Source organism: Leptosomus discolor, chromosome 5 (genome assembly GCF_034619465.1).
Source record: "Leptosomus discolor isolate bLepDis1 chromosome 5, bLepDis1.hap2, whole genome shotgun sequence".
NCBI classification, from domain to species: Eukaryota; Metazoa; Chordata; class Aves; order Leptosomiformes; family Leptosomidae; genus Leptosomus; species Leptosomus discolor.
Genome location: NC_141395.1, coordinates 34,601,809 through 34,620,425, shown reverse-complemented (window position 1 = coordinate 34,620,425; position 18,617 = coordinate 34,601,809). Strand labels below are relative to the sequence as shown.

The 18,617-nt window shown below is 38.3% G+C and overlaps 1 protein-coding gene across 1 annotated transcript in view; it reads right to left on the bottom strand.

The window, feature by feature from the left end:
* Positions 1–2,023: 2,023 nt before the first annotated feature.
* STAT4 (signal transducer and activator of transcription 4) overlaps positions 2,024–18,617 on the bottom strand; it is a 39,176-nt gene continuing 22,582 nt past the window's right edge. The window contains exons 9-23 of the mRNA XM_086465945.1: positions 17,990–18,082; positions 17,085–17,144; positions 15,591–15,608; positions 15,418–15,511; positions 14,533–14,577; positions 11,118–11,201; positions 10,754–10,852; positions 9,398–9,533; positions 8,221–8,273; positions 7,325–7,419; positions 6,747–6,883; positions 6,181–6,372; positions 4,836–4,902; positions 4,208–4,316; positions 2,024–2,050 (exon numbers count right to left, since the gene is read on the bottom strand). Of these exons, the coding sequence (XP_086322071.1) occupies positions 2,024–2,050; positions 4,208–4,316; positions 4,836–4,902; positions 6,181–6,372; positions 6,747–6,883; positions 7,325–7,419; positions 8,221–8,273; positions 9,398–9,533; positions 10,754–10,852; positions 11,118–11,201; positions 14,533–14,577; positions 15,418–15,511; positions 15,591–15,608; positions 17,085–17,144; positions 17,990–18,082 (1,309 nt within the window). The remainder of the gene's footprint in view (positions 2,051–4,207; positions 4,317–4,835; positions 4,903–6,180; positions 6,373–6,746; positions 6,884–7,324; positions 7,420–8,220; positions 8,274–9,397; positions 9,534–10,753; positions 10,853–11,117; positions 11,202–14,532; positions 14,578–15,417; positions 15,512–15,590; positions 15,609–17,084; positions 17,145–17,989; positions 18,083–18,617) is intronic.

The following is an 18,617-nucleotide window of genomic DNA, read 5'->3' as shown; positions in this document are numbered from 1 at the left end:
CAAAACCTGATACAAAACAATGCTATTCAGTAACATAAAATATATTGTGCTCAAGTCGAGACTTGAGAATCTTACAGTGGCATTGCACAGGGAGCAGGGAGGAAAGAGAGAGAAGACTGATTCACATGCCATGTCTGGATCTTTTTTACAGTACTTCTCTTGAGGGTTAGGTGGTCAAAAGCATAGGGTACCCCCCATTTTGTTTGTATTTAGATCGTGAGAACAGGTTAGAATGAAAAGGTATACAATAGCTGATGTGAGGCGAAGTTACGTTTGCTGCTTTAGAAGTCTGTGTTACTGCTTGTAGCTCAGACTTGAGATTAACAAAAAGAAGGCAAGACTATTTTTGTTGGAAAAAAAATTCCACAGAAGTCCAGGTATTCAATTTAAGCCAAAATCTGTTTTTATTTGTACTGGTTGTATAAATTACAGATGTTACCAAACTACATACACAATTGCTCTTGTTGTTTTGGAAAATTATATATATATATGATGCTTTCTGAAAGAAAATTACTACTTATCTGCAGCTTGCTTTAAATCACTCAGATTAATGAACAGAGATGTGTTTGTTCTTTTAAAATCTACTCCTGTGTATCACAGAAATATCTCATTACTGTTTCCATTTACCTGCTTTCAACTAACATCAATAGTATGGGTGAGAGGAGTGAGTAAAAATGGAGAAATGAAAGTAAAATCCAAGTCTCACTGATTCAAGGAGATTATGTTTTCATTCCGGATGTCTAATTTGTATCTACTCAAGAAGACTCTAAGGTGCAAATGCTCAAGTGTTTGTATGTATTTTTAAGAACTTTGCATGCATTAGCCATGTATTCTGCAGACAAGAATTAAATCTTGAATGAGCCTGCATATGTGAAATACAGTGGCCTTGGAATTGCTTGTTTATTATTCTATTAGCAGAGGTTTTAGGGATAATATTGGGGAGGAAAAACCCCAACAACAAAATGAACTAACCCAAACCCAGCACTAAATGGTGCCTGAAAGGAAAAAAAAAAAAAAAATTTAAAAAGGCAATTTATCATTTATACAAAACCTAGTTATTCTGCTTAAATGAGTCTCTGACAGGCATGTAGCAGAAATTGCCCAGTGGTCAGCAAATGCTGCAGCTCTTCAGTAACTATTTTCAAAAACTGCACTTCCCAGCCTGTTTACCAGATATATCCAAACTCTGTCAGATCAGGATTTTTTCTTTGTAGACTTTCTGTGTATCTGAGTGTTTCATGCACAAATAGATTTACTTAGGCAACTACTTTGTGAGAGGAGTAAGTTTTACTAACCCTCTCTTCCAGTGGCAAAATGAAGGCAGCTTTTTTGACACCACAAGTCTTGTGCCTATTTCCTTTTTGGAACTCCTGTCTTTTCCCAGCCTTGGCTGCCTTCCACAACTTCTGCTGTGGTGGCAGATAAAAATCTATGCTGAAGGTAGTTCATCTTCGGGGGGAAAAAAGCAAACCCTGGCCACCTACGGGACATTCGAACTCAGGGGGATGAGAATCTTTGCTTTAATATAGAAGCTAAACCAGTGGTATATAAGATAGTTATTAAAAATAAACTATTTAACATTATAATCCTAATATATGTCTATCTATCTATCTATCTTATAATTTCCCCAAACACATGAATGTCTTTAGTTATCCTTATATGCTGTTTTCAGAAGCAAAACATTTTGTTCTTATACTCTCATATTTACAGCAATTCTATAGACATTAATTCTGCAAGTAAAATTTATCTCTGTTGGAACCCCCTGAAGTCAAATGACCTCCAAGTCAGAAAGGATTCAGCCTTTTGTCAGTGAGGACAGCAATTCTGACTTGCAGGCGACTACTTGTAATCCCTAGGGGAAAGATTCCTGGTTTACATCGTATTGATAACAGAAGGAGGCCCAAGAATAACATCATAATGGCTTCTGGGAAATGCTGATTTACAAAGATGACAAAAAAAAATAAATATTACTGCATCTTTAACCAATGTTCACATGATTACTAATTTTTCTGGTATGTAAACTTCAGTCAGTTGAGTAAGGAGAACTCAGCTAGAAGAAAAGAAGGAAAAGATTAGTCTCATGGCAGTTAGCGCGTTTCACTCAAAAATAACTGCAGATGAAACCTCCTCTGGCTCAAGGTAGCTGCAGTGTCATTTTGACAATCTAATCCAAACTGGTAAGGATCTGAGGATCTCGTTTCTAGTTCTTCGCAAAATATAGGCATGCTTATTAGGAAATACTGTGTGGGAAACAGCTGCAATGAAAATGGTATATATTTTTATATAAACTTCTGTGGTTCTTGCAGCCTATGGGTATGTATAAGCAAGGCTCTTACTGGAGTCTTGTTTTCCCAGTGGGTAGGGGAATCTGGAGAGGGGGCCGATAGAAGGGAATTCAACAAAACTGCAGAAAGTATATCTTGCTGAGACTGAGTTACTGAGTTGTAGGGTACTTTGTCCTGCTGCAGATTTCACTCTTGTTCTCTGCATGTCACACAGTGCTTTTTTTTTTTTTTTTTATTGGCATCTCATGGAGAAAAAGTATTGCTTTAATAATGCAGATTGTCTGCTTGCTGTACTTGGCCAGCTCTTCACCAGGGTAGATTGTCGTGTGAATTTGGGATGATAAAAAACCTCCACATTTTCCTCGCTTCCATCTGGCAAGTTAAATAGAATGGAAGAAGGAAGTAATTCTTTAAAAATCTTCCCAAACTATTTTTTCCCCAATTTCTAGCAGAACTTGAAAACACTTCTAGTAAGAGCCTCCAGAAATTCACCTACCATCTAGCAGCAGCGAACCACTTCTCTAATACACTTAAAAACCACAACATGCTTGTATTTGACTCTCCCAATTCATCACCAGCACGTTCGTTGTGTGTGGCTGTGACTGCAAAAGATGGCGATGGTCACAGCTTGTTTGGAAGCTCCTAACAGAGCTGGTTTGAGAATTACTATGCATGCTAAAAGAAGCAAAAAACGTTTGGAGCCTGATGATAAGCAAAAGTGAAGCCAACTACTCTTTTTACTGCCAGAACTCTGGGAAATGTAAATGCATATGTTGTTCAGAAGTGCAGTTGAGAAGGTCAGGACTGCTTTTATATGTATAAACCAAACAACAAATGAGAAGGGACGTGTCTCAGATTGGGTGTGGTAGGTTTAAATGCAGAATTTTCATTCAGGCTAGTATTTCAATTTTAGTTGAAGAAGTAGTTCATCATGAGCGCTATCAGAGAAAAAGGCGAGGAAGCAAAAAAAGATATTTTGCTCTTGAACAAATCTTCGGCTTGGTGTATATTAAAGAACTCCTCTCTTTGCATATAAAGTTTAACTGTGCTTCCAATCATTGACAGTCAGGATTCTGGTTTAGTTTTGTTTTGTTTGTGAGTGAGGAGGAGTGTTTGCAGGGAGGCATTTGAAGGGGAGATGACAGGCTTTTAAATAGATAACCATCTTAAGATAATAAATCATTGAACATTCAGAAAATTAAGAGCTAGTATTAAAAGGAGGTTTTCTTTTAAATCTCTGAAACCCAAACCACTGCCACGTTTCCTGGTAGAAATCTGCTGGACAAATCCTCAGAGGGTATACATCACTGCTCCAAGTACTATAAGCCACAAGGATTCAGAACACTATTTCTAGTCAATAAGCAAAAGAGGAAAATATTTTTAATAGGATATTGGTACAGTATTTTCCCAGTCTTTCTATATACTTAGTGAATGTTAGTTTTATTTGCTAAAAATGTTTTAGTTGACTTTTAATTTCTCACTTTGGTACCCCATGTATAAAATTGCAGCATGGAAAAGTTGTGCAAGTTTGCTGAAATGGAAATTGTTATGTTCCTTGTGCAGCTTCCCTGAGCAAGTCAAGTCCTTTTTGCTCTCTACAGAATTAGTGTAATCATTATGTATTTGTCAGTGTAAAGGCTTTGTTCGTGCAAGAACTCTGGGATCTTTGAATTATGACATTCATGGTTCATTGGCCAGTGTGTCAGACAATTTTATATAACACAGTGCTTCCAAGTATGCTTGCAGCATCCTGTCCCATTTAGAATAGGAAATGCCTGCACTATCATTTCAGAATGTAATACAGCAAGTAATGAAAGAGCTCTAATTTTTTTATAATTGTACAAGCAGCATTTTTATAACCAGCTTCATACACATCCCACTTGGTTAGTATTAAGTTATGAATGGAAAAGTTTACGACATACGGCAGTTTCAATCACTGTGGGACTCAGGTGTTCTCTCAACACAGCATAAACGCTTGGAGACATTGGAAGAAGATCTGATGGAGAATGTGGATCTGTAGAATCATTTAAGCTTAAAAAAAAAGAAAAATTAAAAAACAAAACAAAAACCCACAAAAGTAATCTTAAAAGCAAGCTAAATCCCTCTAAATTCATGCATAGCAGTGGAATATGGTGAATCTTACTAAGTTAGTTAAGCCTGTACTCGGGCTTGCTGGTAGCCTTGTAAGCATTGGTATACATTTAAAAATGTAGGAGATTAGGAGCGAGGGAAGAGAGAGGATGAACCTGACTCTCTAATATGAGCGGCTGGAGAGCAAAAGATGACGGTGAAAGATAAGTAGATCAGAGTACCGCAAAGTCTGCATTTGATTTTTACAAATGTTTTGCCACATGGATGGGAAAAGTGCTGTAGAAGTGAGGGTCTTTACTTCCCTCTCTTGTCTTTAGTAGTCCTTGGCGACATAAAAACATGCAATGTGTTGCTATCCCAAACTATTTGAATGGGTGAAGGAGGCAGAAAAATTTGAAACAGTATGTAAATTTAATAAAAATAACATTTGAAGTGTAATACATCTATAAGGATACTCACATTTTGGAGACTGGGATAAATACAGAAGGAACGTAACCTTTGCCTCCTCCATCTGAGGGCTTTGAGACTAAAAATAAATATTAGAGAAATTAAATATTGCTTAGTAATTTTATTATTTATTTGAAATTTATTATCTGCTTTAAGTGCTGCAGACCATAATATATTTTAAAAAAGAAATGTCCCTGTTTATGCTTAAATAACCAGCCATAAAAATGAGGGGAATTCCTGAGATTAGTCTTTGAGTTCAGGTCTTAGTCACATAACTGACTGTGCTTCCTTGATATGAATCACTATCTCAGAATACAACAACAGATGAAAGAGATCTCTTTAGAGCTTCAAAAGCAAATATACTCTAACTCCACAAGCTTAGTACTTCTGACCCTCTAGACTTCAGTTCTGCAAATGCTTGCATGGAGCTCTATCTCTACAGATACAACTTCAACAGTGTCTTTTGCATGAAATTAAGTATATACATACATTTTTAGAGGACTGGAGCGTTAAGCAAAGTCCACTGAATTAAAATGCAAAGGAAAAACATTTGTAGGCTCCCAATATTTTTGAGTAGTGTAGGAATTTGAATGCAAATGGAATTGTAACGTTTTATACTGAAAGTCCAGAAGAATGTGTATTTATTAAATAAATCGAGGCTTTGAGGGCTTTTTTGAGAGAGAGTGAGTTTGATCTAAAAATGGCCTGACTTGTAACTTGGACAAGAAAGAGTATGGGCCTTGAAGGTATTAGGAGCCATTCTTGTCTAGCCTTTTTGTATTTTCCAGTGCAGTTGCCAGGGGGTTTTCAGGAACGTTGTCTGCTGTAACAACTTTGCAATCACGCAGTATGCCGGCAAGAGGCAGCGCAGATAAGTGACCTTTGTTACAGGTTTCCACCGAATGAAATGAAATAAAGCAGGTCTTCCAAGCTGTTTGGAAAATACAGAATATCCTTGAAATTAAAGAGAGAGCATGCTTCAGTGTAACACAATTACGATGTGGATAAGCAGGATGACTTTTCAGTTTCATCTCCTTTGAACATCCAAGCACTGAATTTTGTAATGCATCAGTCGGGAAAAAAAATCCTATTTTTTGACTCTTTCTACCCTAAGTTCTGTTTCTTAGCTTCTTTTAAGTATTATCATAACCTCTAATGTAACCTGTTGAGACCAGGGATATGTTTGCAAAATGAAGCTGTCTAAAGGGTAGACATGTGTTAAAACGGTTCTCTTGAAGATGCCGATTAAAGGTGGCATCTTAATCTGTTCTCTTTGTCCTCTCCCCACGTTCCTCAAATTGCCCCTTGACTTCGCAGCTGCTTTGCAGAAAGCATAAATAAAGAAATGGAGCCCAACCTTCATTTGGCTGACAGCTGTAGTGTTTGCCAAAGGCCTTATCTTTGGGAATGTCTGGATACAGATACTTCAGAGGGTTTTCAGGAACGTTGTCTGCCATAATAACTTTGTAATCGCGCAGTATGTCGGCAAAAGGCAGTGCAGATAAGCGACCTTTGTTATAGGGTTCCACCGAATGAAAGGTTATGTCTCCTGTAAAAATACAAAGGCACCATAACCACTGATAACTGGTAGGTCAGCACCTGCAGCTGGAATGTATTTTTGCCTTTGTTTTGCAGTTTACACTGGTGTGGGTTTTGCCAGTTCATACCACCGTATGAACATGTGGAAAGAAATTTAAAGCCTGCAGTAAGTCAGTACACCTCCTAATGAGCTTATATAGTTAATATAACAAAACGAGAGGTAGACTTTCTTGATTTGTGTTTCAGTAAATATGATACTTGTATATTGCGCAAAACCATACATGAATTTTACTTTCAAACCAAAGAAACTGTGGCTCCTGTATTACAGGTGTATTGCAGAGTTTGAGGTTTATGTTACTTTTTTTTTTTTTAAATTATACTTACCATTTTCTAACTGATCCACCCAAGTAAAGGTAATTCCACCCAGATTGCTTTCACTAAACCTTAATAAAAATGTTCCTGGTGTCTTGTCTTTGAGCAAAATTCGTTCCTTCTCTTTGCTTACAAATCCCATTACGTACCTGAAATGTAACAGGAAATCATGGGTTTATTTTTTGGAGAAAAATACAGACTTCGATCTGTGCAATGCATCTGGCCAAACTTTATATAGGTGTTCATAAGTCTGGTTACAAAAGCTTTATAAAGTCTTGTAACTACGACAAAAGCTTCACGAGATTTACGTGTGAAGTGTGGCATTGAGCTCAAAGTACTACGAAGCATGATGAAATTTATCCCAGAACTTGACTGTACACAGACAGAACTGATAAATAAATCTAAACCTGCATGTCTAAGAGATTCAATGGTGTTCCCTTTTGGCAAAAAATTTCAAAAGTTATAAATGGGAAGAGGGAGACAAGTATTAAACTCTGCAAATCCTCTTCTGCATAGCTAAAACTGAGATTAGTAAAGAAAAAAGACAAACCAGACAGAGATCAGTATACAGCAGTTTCCTTGTTGCTCACCCATCAATCCAAAGAGGAAGAATGTGTTTTTTAATTAAGTCCAGGATGGCTTCAAGCCAAACCCAAAAGGTAAAAGACTTCCCAGGCAAATGTTCCTAATGGTTAAAAACCACAACAAAACAGAAAACACAAACAGAAACAAAACACACAAGAAGAGAATTGTGAAAGTGTTGTTACCCAACATCCAGATGACATGGCTATCTCAGTTTCTTAAAAATAATCTAGTTCAAGTGAGAATGACAAACTTGAACTGCTGTTTTGAGTAACATGTCTCTCTCAGCCTGACATAAACCCAATTGATTTTTAAGATATGCATTGGAAGCACGTCGTTTTCAAGTAAAAAAGAAAAATAAACCACATTCATTTTTTTTCTTCCTGGATATGAAATTGCATTTTGAGAGAAATGATGAGAAAGTTGAACTGCCTTTCAAGATTCTGTACTTGTTTAAATAATGTAGTTAATATGAATAAAATGGGTTTACCCTTCTTTCCCAGTAACTTGCCTGTTCCTCATCAGCGTTACTGAATGTATCAACTGACTTGAAATAATTTAGGTCATAACTGAGCAGATTAAAAAATTACTGTCTGCTTTATGACAAATGCATTGTACGCTTTGATAGCACAATCTATTATCACTTACAGAAATATATAGGGCACACTATAATGGCTGTTTGTGATCTCTGTAGCAATGTAACTAAGTAGATCTCTTAGCCCAAGCTTTAAACTTCTGGAAATATTATTTTCCTAGTTAAATTTTTACAATGAATGTGATTGTGCTGGGCTACAAGTCCCACACATGGCAAGTGGGAATCTTACCAGTGGCATCAGAGAGACAGTTAGGCACGCATGTGGGTGTTAAGAGAAAGAAGAGTCTAGTTTTACTTTTGGAACTGTACCTTGCAGAACTTTGCCCAGGATAGCTGATAATCGTTGTAACTGACTTGTTGTCCTGAGGGGCGGGGGGGAAACAAAACAAAAACAAACAACCCAAACGGTAAGACTATTTTTCTGAAGTTTTGAAATAGATGTAGCTTGATGTCTGTACAGTTGGGGGGGGTGGGGGAAAAGTACAGTATATGCAGACTTGGAGAGCGATTGAGAGGGGCATGTTAAGGGGCTGTAGATCAGTTTTTCTGTATCCTTTTGAAGCAGACGACAATGGTAGTTTTGAGAATATTTGCCTAAAGTAGCCTGGGACCTTTTCTGCAACGCTCTGTGCTCAGTTTCGGTTTTTAGCTCAAGTATTACCTCTCTTGGCCTTCACTGTATCTTGAGCTTCCATATTTTAAGACAATCTGGTTTTAATTTCTTACGATTCTGGCTGATTTACAATGGCCCCTCTCAACTCTACTACCTCCACTAAGCAAGAAATCTCCAGGGAACCATCAGAAAGGCAAGCCAGTCTTTGCATCCCAGCTTTGAAAGCAATAAAATTAAAGATTTCCCCCAGTCTTTTGACAAATGCTTCTGTTCTTGCCCCAACAGTAAAGGTATCATTACAGCCTCAGCTTAGAGCTTCTTACAGCTCACAGTAGATCTTATAATTGTTTCTTCTCCAGAAACAGATAAAGCTTTCTTTTCTTCTGCCAGCTTTCCCTAAGGCCTCTCCCTTCTGGGGGATGGTCAGATCAAAGTGTTCAATAGTTCATCTTGCTGAAGTCACAGGGCCTCTTTGCTATGCTGTCACTAGTGAAGGAGGGGTCCCAGAACTAACCCACAGGGACGGGTACTTAAAATGAAACAAAACCCAAGCCAAACCCCACAAGCAAGCAGAAAGACTTCCTTTTGATTTCAGATGCATGCGATAATTACTTGCTAAGTAAACAAAATAACATCACAGTTCAGTGTGACTCTGATGCCCTCTTTCTTCGGTTTAGCAGCCTGGAAGTTCAGAAGTTGAATCACTTTGTGGTAAGAATAAGCTGACGCGTGCTTTTCTTTAAAGAAAAAAAGGTTATGCGGCATATTTGAAGTCAGCTCTGGAAGTGGAGGTCATGCTTAAAGTCATTACCTGTAACTATCAAATATAAGAGCTCAAAAGCAAATAAAATCTGTATATTTCTACACACTTACCCATAAGTTTCTCTGCCAGCATGTTGAGCTGCTCAGAATTGAGTCCACGACCGACATACGATGAAAATTGCCAGCTCAGTACTTCTAAGAGCTGACTTAAAGTGGCAGCAGGGGGATTGTTGAAGAAAGACAAATTCTGCAACAGAATTAGCGCTTTGTTTAGAAAGCAACCATGAAGTACACTGCAGGCTGTAAAAGAAGGGTGCAAGTACTTGAGCAGAATCTGGAAGTGTTAAAAATGAGGTGTATGGGGGGTGTACATTGGGGCAAATATGTGCTGGCCCTCCCACCTTCAGCTACCCAGCAAGGTCCACTCAGGTGCCTGAGGAGAGTTGTAGGGGGACACTCCAAGAGAGAGTGAGTCTGTGTGTACATCTTGGATGATAAAATACCTTGCTATGCTTCTGATAGTATTGTATGTTAAGACAGCAAAAATGTGCTTAAATCCTGTCCAATAAATTCAGATACTATCACTGTAATACATCTGGTGCATGGAAATCATACACCATTACAAACACATACAGTGATATGTTGTTGAATTGTTTGGCTCATCTTAGTTTTTAATTCGGTTTCTGGACTGTACATGTAACAAACATACCGAAAACTACGCAAAAACTCTTTGGAGTATCACAGAGTGATAAGGAAGTCCAGGCTGCTGGTCAGCTGGCCTGCCATCATTCTTGGGCATACTCCATGGTAAACTATCTCACCCCTTCTCTCCTTTGAACATCTCCGTGACTGCCACTAATCCTGGATTGAAAGCCTGAGAACTGCAGAAAGCACTATTCTACAATCTACAAATACAGTAACAGTGACTGAATCTAAAATATGTGCTGAGCCAGCTGGAGCCTGAGAGAATAATTCTGCTTTTGCTCATGGTTAGAGCCACTAGAAGGTGCTGCTTGACACTCATAACCTTCATAGAAAGCACCAGCTCCTATAAAATGCATGAGGGAAAGCAGCACTTAAATACATCACAGACCCACCTGTACAACTACTTTTGAATTTTACTAGTATAATTATTTTGTACCACTTACACTTCTGGTCCACATACAAAACTAGAAATTCAAACTAGAAACGTTGTGGAGAAGGGCTATCACCTTCCCTTAGTTTAAGAACTACTACTTTAGCCTACAAAAAGGAAGGCTGAGCATGCATCTGGTTTTATTTCTGGGCAGGGAACAAAAGATAAAGTGAACAGCATTGAAGTATGATGTTGATAACAGTATATGTGAAGAAAAGAAGGCCAGTTTAAGAGGGAAACACAGCGTTTTCGTAATGAATATATTTATTTGGTAACCAAATAGTAGAAGTGTGAAAACGCACAAAGTCAGTACTTGCATACTGAAGACCTACCTGAGGATCGTTGGTTGACAGATTGTACCAAATAATAGAAGCCCACGCGTTGGGTAGTTGGCTGACATTGGAAATCATCACCACAGGCAAAGAGCTGGTCTGGTGGAAAGCAAATGGGGTATGTCAGTGCTGCCGAGGAAAGTGTCAGTGCTGTGTTATGCTTTTTTTTAATCCCCTTCATCCTTCCTGAAGCGTATGCTTCTGTCCAGAATGTTCTGGTAATCTTGCATCTGCTTATGGTTACTGCTGAAGATAGCATCTAGGAGAGATGGACCTGTGGTCTGGCCCAACGTGGTTGTTATTCTGTAGGCTGTTGGAAAATGCCTTTTGTTCTTGCCCCCAAATATCTGGCTAGAATACTCACTTCCAAATTTATAGTCAATCCATACAGGCAGACCTGTGTTTCAAAGCTGATGGAGTGTAGTTCCTCGGTCACCATATGAGGGCCCTGAGGGAATAAATAGGTTATAAAACTGTGAATGCACAGTTAGCATTTAACGCTGTTTTAGTGATCCGACTGCTGAGATTTACACAACTTTGAAAGAAAACACCTATCAAATACATAAGTAGAACAGGAAAAAAAGGAAGTGAAGGAAATAACTTGTCTGTTAAACTCTGACATTAAATTAGTCCAGAAGTCTGGTGTTTTTTTTCTGACAAATCTAAAAAAAAACGCTCGACATTGTTAAAGCCATACTTTTAAACTTTAACTTTTGCTTTTAACTTTTTTTTTTTTTAAATGGAGCTTTTAAACAAAGATTTGCACACAAAGTTAACAGGTGGATTTTTTGTCTGATAAAGACTGTCTCCAACTTTTCCTAAAGTTTCTTTACTTTACAATTCCAATTTAAACAGAGATGTTAAAACTTCAAGGAGAAACAAACTAGAAACAAAACAAAAGGCCACAGCTTTAATGGCAAATAGGCCCTCATCTGGCAACACAGGTTTGTTGTGAGTCTACTTAGATGGTACTAGCTGAAGAAGCAGAGGCCTAAATTGTTAATCCAAAGTAAATCTGGTATTAAAACCCCAAGCTTTTCTTGGATGGTGGTGGTGGGAAGAAAATTTGTTTGTTACAGCTGATTAAAGTTTGTAGTACAAGTGTTTTATTTTGATTACAAACCAGCATAGCTCTGTAAAATCCAAATCTCTGCCCCTTGGGAAACAGATCTTTCGAAATATGTTTCCACCCTAGAAGTCAAAGTATAAAAATCTATTTGTCCTTTTCCAGTTGGTTTTTTTGTTGTTGTTGTTTTTATTTTCCCCCTTCCCATCACATATTTGTTTTGTCAGAATTTAAAAAAAAAAAAATAAAAAAATAAAAAAACCCAGATCAAAATGCTTCCATTTACAGAAACATTCTGCTTTCAGTCAATGTAAACCAAAACTATTCCCTGGGAAAGCGCCTCATGATCTTATCTCTCCCATGGAGCGCCTCCTCCAGGACATGTACAGGCCACTGCAACAAAAGATAACTATAAATGAGGGATTGAGATCACACGAGATCCTCAGGCATCCGAATAAATCTGCCTTGCAAAGGGAAAATCCAGCTTAGAAGCTGAAGGCTTTTACATGAAATACTCATCCATCAAACGAGCCGAAATGTTTTAATACTGGTAGAATCAATCCAGCTTAACCTGTGTTGCTGACACAAAGTTGAAAAGAGTTGGTGAAACTCCCCTTCTCCCTCCCCCCATTATGGGTTTGTAGAATCTTAAATTTTTCTCCTGGAAAAATCATCTAGGCAAAAAGCCATATCTACATAGAAGAATAAATCTCAAATGCAGAGATCTCCCACTTTTTTTTTATGAGGCAAGTCATACCTAACAACTACACTCTCAGCTTATTAAAACATCCTGTAACAAATCAGGGTTTTGAATTATTGTGGCTGCTGTTAAGAAAAAAAACAAACCTTGTTCGTGCTAATGACTTCACAGACTGTGATTTGACCAACTTAACGTCTGTTTGAGGCAACTGGTTAGCAGTGAACCATGTCACAGCTCAGCTGTCCTAATTCTCCACAGCCCTATGCTTTATATAGTTAGAAAGGCACGATGTGTGAAAGTGGGAGTAAAATGCTACCAAAGTAGAGCATGAGCATTTTTACACCCACATTTTTGCATTTTCTTGTCTTGATGGAAATGACTTTGTAAGTAGCACAGTAACTGGGAGGTGAGCCTGGAGTTTCAGTCTTGCTAATCAGGTTGCAAGTTATTCTGTTCAGAAACACTGTGTAAAGTGTGCAGAAGTATCTTCTGCTTCAGGTTTCCGGTTAAAATTCTCCATGCTGATCATACCTTTGCTTTGTACTTAAAGACGACTTGCAGTAACTTTTGTGCTTGTACAGCTACATCTATGGGCTGGGACAGGAGTGATTTTTATTAATTTTTTATTTTTTCAAAAAACGCCAATACAACTTTACCCTCAGTGCTTCTACTATGCAAAAAAGTTACGCTAGTGTGGACATACCTTAAACCAGTACAGGTTACTTCATTTCCTAGGTAAGTAGGTGGCATTCATAGAAGCATCTTAGGACTTCAGTTACCTTGGGAGACACTAATTGCTCTGGTAGCATTGTCAGAAGCCATCATTGGCTACAAGCTTCTGGCTCTTGCTTCAGTCAGACTTATCTGCAGATTTTTGCTAATAAATTAAATAGCAATGCTAAATTTATGGTGATGGTCCATGGCCACCCTAGAGTTTGTGTGTCCTTTCCCCTCCCTGCCTACTGCCTCCAGTTGCTGGATGAGGATAACCTGCCTTCTCCCCTGCCAGGGTGTTTCTCCTTTCCCCTCCTGCCAGTGATGCAGAAGGTGAAGGAATGAAGGTGGCCACTTTCTTGCCTGTGATTTTGATTTTGTCTGTGACCCCCGCGGCACTTGGGGGAATTCCGGTTTGTAGGAAGCCGGAGCCGAGAAAGAAGGAGGTAGGGTAGAGGTGTGCAGCTGGTGAGGAGCTGGGCAGGGGAAGAAGCACTGGTGGTCTGGATGCAAGTGGTGCTGGAGGAATGGCACACATGAATGGCAGGAGTGCCCTATGATACAGGTGGACGCAGCGGCACGGTGTTCTGGGTGCGGATTAGCGCCAATGTTAATACTTCTGACTTCTGTTCTCCACAAAGCAAGAATGTATGGATTTTAAGCTCCTCTGCTAGGAAGCCAGCACTTGCAGTACCTTTTCACCTGACGTGCCAGGCGGTATATGCATGTCTCTGAGATCTGGGTACTGCAAAGAACCTGCTGGTTTGTTAGGGCTGACATGTCATAGTGTCGCCACGAGAGGGGAACCTATGCCCGGATTCGGATGAGTATTGGTAAACTAAGCACGCTTCTGGTCCTGGTTGAGGCAAGCAAACTTCTTTGATGCAAATATAATTATATCCTTACTTCAGCTGTAAACTTGGCCAACAGAATATATATTTAAAGAATTAAAGAACCGTTCCTATAGGAAAAATTGTTTCAACAAAAAACTCAAAAAGCTTACTTTTTTCAAAACGTAAATGACCAAAAAGGCAGCTGTAAAGAGGAATGCATACATTCAGATTATTACTTCCTACCTTCTATTGGAACTTTTTTAATATACAAACTTAAGGCACGTAATTAAAATTTCTATGAGAAGTTCTTATTGTAGTTATACTATCATATGATAATTTGGTCCTATAGTTAGTATAATACATATTTCAAAATCTAAAACCATACCGTTCCTCCTTGATTTAAATAAAATCCAGTCTGAAATACTTGTGAGCAATCAAAAATAACATGTAAAATAAATGCACAAACCTCATTTCCTTTGCTTCCAGCACTTGATTTCATTTCTTTGGGTTGCTGTATAAAGCAAAACAATATTTATGTGCCAAAGAAACTATAGACGGAAGTACATATGAAAAAATATAATTTGTAACCATGATGTTTTTAGTATAATAAGATTTTATTTACAATACAGAAATAGGCTGTAATGAATGATCTGACACTATGCCTTGAAACGTCTACTCAGTGAATAGTGGTTTGATATTTTTAAAGAATTTTTTAAGAAACTAAGTTAATGTAACAAAGCATTAATGAGGGTGCTTGCAAAGTGTGTGATACAAAAAAGCACTCAAAACTGTCAATCTCCATCTCCTTTTGCAAAACTACACTGCGCCTCCTCTGTGGTTAAGCCAAAAAAAATACCATAGGTGAGGGAGTCTAGTCAGAAAGGATGACTCACTGGGATATTAGAGAGTTAAGAAGCAGTACGATAGTCTCTCAAAAGAGTTATGGTAGGCATTTATTTCAACCAGATCTAAAGCACTGAATTATGCATTTCCCCTAGACAACGGTGGTGTGGTTTGGGTTTGGGTTTATTCTTTTGCTTGTTTGGTTTTTGTTTTGTTTTGTTTTGTTTTAAAAAAACCTCAGTTTCTGAGAAGCTGTGTGATTCAGCATGATTAGTGTTTTCCTTTTCTGGCATTAAATAGGGTTTGCTTTGTCATTTCTATATAGTCTTATTTTATGAAATGGATAAACTATGGAATGGGATAAAGAGGTTCTAGGAGTAAACTTTGTATAAGGAAAAAGAAAATGAGTGTAGACTTGAGAGTAATACATTTCTCCCTGCATAGTTTTTAAAGAAGCTTTTATTTCTTTACCAGGGGTACACAACAGGATAAAAGCAGTCAAACTTACCAAATGTCGAAATTCAACTGATAGGCTTCCGTTTGCAGATTCATCCATGTTCATTGCTTTCACATGTGTTCCACACAGAACGAATCTACGATTACTGTGGAGGACATTACACTTACATACTCAAATAATATCATACTGGATAATTTAAGAAATATGCTATTTTATTTTCTTACCTTACGGTTGAAACATTCCTACAATAGAAGAGGGGCAGGGAGGAAGAAACAGATTGTGAATCAGCAAATGTGTAAGCCATAACTTGTACTGAGACATGTATCTTGAGACAGTAGATTTTGCTTTTTCAAAGTTAATTTGTATTGCTAATACAACTGCGATTTTTAAACTAAAGAACGGAAATTTGTATTGTCCCGTTATACTTCTTGCATCTGGCTAGATGCAAAAGTCTATTTCATCCAGCTTTTTTCCTGCCGTTGGAATGATATCTGGGTATGCAAAGCTGCAGTACTATCGTTGCCTGCATGCCTGTGTTCTGGGACAATACAAGCCTGTGCAGATAGCTCTTGGTGTACTGGGAGAACATGTGCACAGCAGCAAATCGACAGCACACAGCTTTTGAGAGAAACAGTCCTGGCTTCCCTCCTGCTCCTTCCTCACTGGGTATTTTCCTTCCTTCTTTTGGGCCAATATCTATGTCCATGTGATCAAGGTGTTTTTTAGGGGCCTGCAGAAGCACAACAGCCAGAAAAAGGGAGGTAGCTGGTACCTGTGGCTGGGGATGGTGGGCGGTGAGGACTTGAATCACCCTTGGATTTTGAAATCATACCTTGACAGCAAGTCTTCTGCCTCATGTTTTATCATGCTAGGGTGCCCTGACTTATCTATAACCAAGCTTGCTCTACAGTAGTGGGTATTGCTCAAAATAATCCACATTTCTGAGAGAAGATGCATCAACTCAAATCAAAATACACCAGACAGCATTAGCTCTGTTTTTGCAAACATAGTATAGACAGGATCTGAGATGGTTTTTGCTCGGGAAACTATAATCAAAGAAGCTGGGGATCCAGTTCACCTGGGACTGCTGTAAAAATAATGGGAACATAAAGGAGAACCAAACACCTTAGAAAGGAGGAGTTTATGTAGCAGTCTTAATTTCAGGCAGGGGTAACACTCTGTAAGCTGCCAGAGTTACTAACTACAGCACTAGCTTTTCAAGCATAAACTTCATGTACTACTTGGAGCAGCTGCATTGAAGGTACTGGGCCTATTAATGCAAGCAGAGAGCAGTGATATTTCAAAGCTAACTATCCCATAAATGCAATACAGTTTGATTTAATTTTTTTCATGTGATGCTGCTGTTTCAGACTGATGAATTTTATCTAAGTCTTGAAAAAAATTTTAAATGGACTTCTTGCCTCCAATTTGAAAATATCAATTAGACATAGCAGGTTTTTCTGTAAAAAAAACCAACCAACCAAACAAAAAAACCCCACAAAGATATCTTCCACATTAAAAAAAAAAAAAGTATTACCCTGATGTTTTAATTGGTTTTTTTTTTTGTTTGTTTTATCTGGGGTTTTTCGTTGTGGGGTTTTTTTTTTTAATTTCTTTTCCTTTTTAGAGCAACTTCTAAATCAGATAGGGTAGTAATTGAAAAACCGGTGTCATCTCTGTAGGGAGAGAGAGAATATTTTCACTTTAAAGTTTCTTACTTGTCAATAGTTGCTTTTACTCTGATCTGGTAGTTCAGCTCTGGCAATTTAATCAGCAACCTTCAAAACAGAAAAATGTAAAAGTGAATGTTAATAGAATAAATTTCTCACATTAGAGACCAGCAGCTCCACGCTAAGGTATCTGAAATTATTCTAATCTGAAAACAAATTAGGCATCTAGGATCATATCACAATTTGCAGGGCTGTATACTAAGAAAGAGGAGCTGGGCTGTTCCAGTGGCAGGTGTTCCACCCTCCCTGCAAGTATGTGGAAAAGTTAGTACGTGTTTCACAGAATGGCTAGAGAGACAAGAAAGTAGCAACAATTGAGATGGATTTGCATAATCTGTGACTTCACTGTAGATATATGTGTACTTCCCTTCACGTACCCTTTTCACAACCCCCAACCCTCCATGCATTCTCTCTGCTGTGAGGTGGAAATGAGATGAGAGTTCCTCTCCAACCTTCACTCTTTTCACAAAGTCAGACAAGGAGCTCGTGGGAGAGAAATAAACTGTCATTGATTCACCAGAGCCCCCCCATCCCCTCCCCCCCCTCCCCCCCCCCACCGCAAATGCAGAAGTTTTTCTTTCCTATGTGCAAAAGTGGCTCTGAGTATTCTGATGTTGGCTTGTATGATGTGGATCATTAGTTACTCAGTTTGCAAAGTCCTTAAAACATGAATTCAATGCATACAGAACCCTGAAGGTGCTGACTTTTGGCCACAATCTGCCTTTCTTCCTCACGCTGATTTACTCTTTATTGCCATTTATTATTACGAGTGATAGATTCTGTGGCCTTTATATCCCCATTCCAGAAATTCGGTCCTCTTTGCTTTCTAGATTTTCCTAGGCTAAAATGCAGCATGCAAATGAAGGAGTTTGTATCAGACTTCTTTTCCTTACCTTAACTTAACAGTGAACTGTATTAACGTTTTAAGAACCATTGGCCTCTGGGGATGTGTTGGCATGCAGGGCTGCCTTTCAACCACGAACGAACTGTATGAAAAGAAGTGAAACAAACAGATTGTTAGGAATATGCATAAACAAGCAGCTGTACTGAGGGGGAAGTGCTGGTATCTTTTAGAGACTTATTTCTTCACAGATGCTGAAGTGGGAGGTATGTATTCCAACCCTCAGTTCTCAAAATGATCCAGTGGTCTAACTTACAGTTGAATTGTTCCCGTAAGAAACAGATATTTGGAATACATTAAAAATCAAAACAAAACAAACATAGTCCTAAAATAGCAGGCTGATAAAAGTCTGGAAGACCAAGACTTATCAAACCCATAAAACAGTATGAAAATACACTAAGCCTGGCTCCAATAAAATTAAACAATCATTTTATCTTTTTCTATTTTTTACAAAAAAAAATTGACCATGTTTTGCATTCAGATAGCCACTTGTGGTATATCTCTAGTATAGCCAGTACCAAAGGCAAGAAGAATGATGAGAATATTTTGTCTATTAATAGAAGGGTGAATTGGCAGGGGCGGGGGGTGTTGGGGGAAGAATGTCTTGGTGGGGAAGAGGA